This window comes from Frankliniella occidentalis, unplaced genomic scaffold (assembly GCF_000697945.3).
Source record: "Frankliniella occidentalis isolate FOCC.00 unplaced genomic scaffold, Focc_3.1 Scaffold296, whole genome shotgun sequence".
Lineage (NCBI taxonomy): Eukaryota > Metazoa > Arthropoda > Insecta > Thysanoptera > Thripidae > Frankliniella > Frankliniella occidentalis.
The window spans coordinates 69,507-70,723 of record NW_026267422.1 but is presented as its reverse complement, the minus strand read 5'-3'; the positions used below and the strand labels follow the sequence as shown (position 1 = coordinate 70,723).

The 1,217-nt window shown below is 56.9% G+C and overlaps 1 protein-coding gene across 3 annotated transcripts in view; it reads left to right on the top strand.

Annotated features, from left to right (window-relative positions):
• The window catches only part of LOC113202537 (uncharacterized), an 81,538-nt gene that overhangs the window by 36,780 nt on the left and 43,541 nt on the right, over positions 1-1,217 (top strand). For 2 of the 3 annotated variants that reach the window (XM_026416800.2, XM_052273731.1), the window contains exon 1: positions 549-843. The exons of the other annotated variant lie outside the window; for it this stretch is intronic. In XM_026416800.2, the coding sequence (XP_026272585.1) occupies positions 796-843 (48 nt within the window). In that variant the 5' untranslated portion in view covers positions 549-795. Of the gene's footprint in view, positions 1-548; positions 844-1,217 lie in introns of those variants that run through there. 3 annotated transcript variants of the gene reach the window in all.

Genomic DNA, 1,217 nt, shown 5'->3' with positions numbered 1-1,217 from the left:
TTTTTCTGAAGTAACAGATTCATTGCAATAGCTTACGCGGTACCCCATATAGGTGGTGTGCGCACCAAGGTGGTGCTGAGTGGAGTGTACCTACTTTTGGCTGCCGTCGCCGCGCGCGCCGCCGTCGTCCCGCAGGGAAACTTGCCCCGAGTGAGTGGCGGTCTCAGGCGTCTGAAACTGAGGCCGCCACCTTGGCTCTTGCTCTGTGCTCCCCGGAAAAGATTTTAACAATGTGAGAAATGAGTAGCGTCCACCACACCGAGAGCGATGTGCGGCCGGAACAAGGCCGGAAGCAAGCGCGCCCGAAACGCAGCCCAAGTTTCTCATCCCGCCGCCCCCTCCTAGTTGGCGATCTCCAGATCGGCCCGGGAGCAGAGCCCGTGGTCGGCTTTGCGATCCAGTTTGTTGTAAAGCGTGTGTTTTGTTCTTGTCCCTAAAATGATTCCCCGGTGGCTTGCTGGCCGAAGCCCCCGAAGCTCCCGTCCCTCCCGCCGGGCCCGGCGGCTCTGGCCGCGCGTCCCCCGCTGCGCTGCGGCGGGCCGGGCCGCCCGGCCCGGCCGGGCCTCAGTCTGCAGTGCTCAGAGCGTGTTGGAGCAGAGCGGAGCGCTAGTCCCGCCCCAGCCCACCGGCACGCCGCAGCCGTGCCGAGTCGTGTCGTGTCGCGTCGAGTCGCGTCGTCTGCCTGCCTGTGCCGCCCTCACCGCCACTTTTGGATTAACCTCTCTGGAGTAACAAGTGTGTGTGTGTCTGTGTGTGTTTGTGTATGTGTCAGTCTGTGGTCTTGGTGTCCTCAAGATGACCGTGCCAAGATTCGCCATGTCGCCGCTTCTACTTGTATTTGTGGTGAGCCTTTGAAAGAGTTTGCTTTTACCGTTTCTGTCTGACTGCGGCTGAGCCATTTCTGACTCCCTTTAAACGTAGCTCCTAGTGAGCTTGTTTTCAACTTTCATTGGCTGAGCGCAGCAAAGCGCACTACACTCCAGTGGCCAAAGAGTTTTTCTAGGTGTGAATGTATCGATATTTCGAGAATGGCGTGAGGAAGAGGCCTGGCTTTTAAAAATAACACATATATTATTGTTATTAAAATCACAAACTGAATGGTCCTCGCCAGCCTAGGTACAGAGGGGCGTAGCAGCGTGACAGTGTCTCGCTCGATATCGCGAAGCCTGTTACGCAAAACGTTCGTCGAGGACGTACCTACCTATTTATTAAACGCC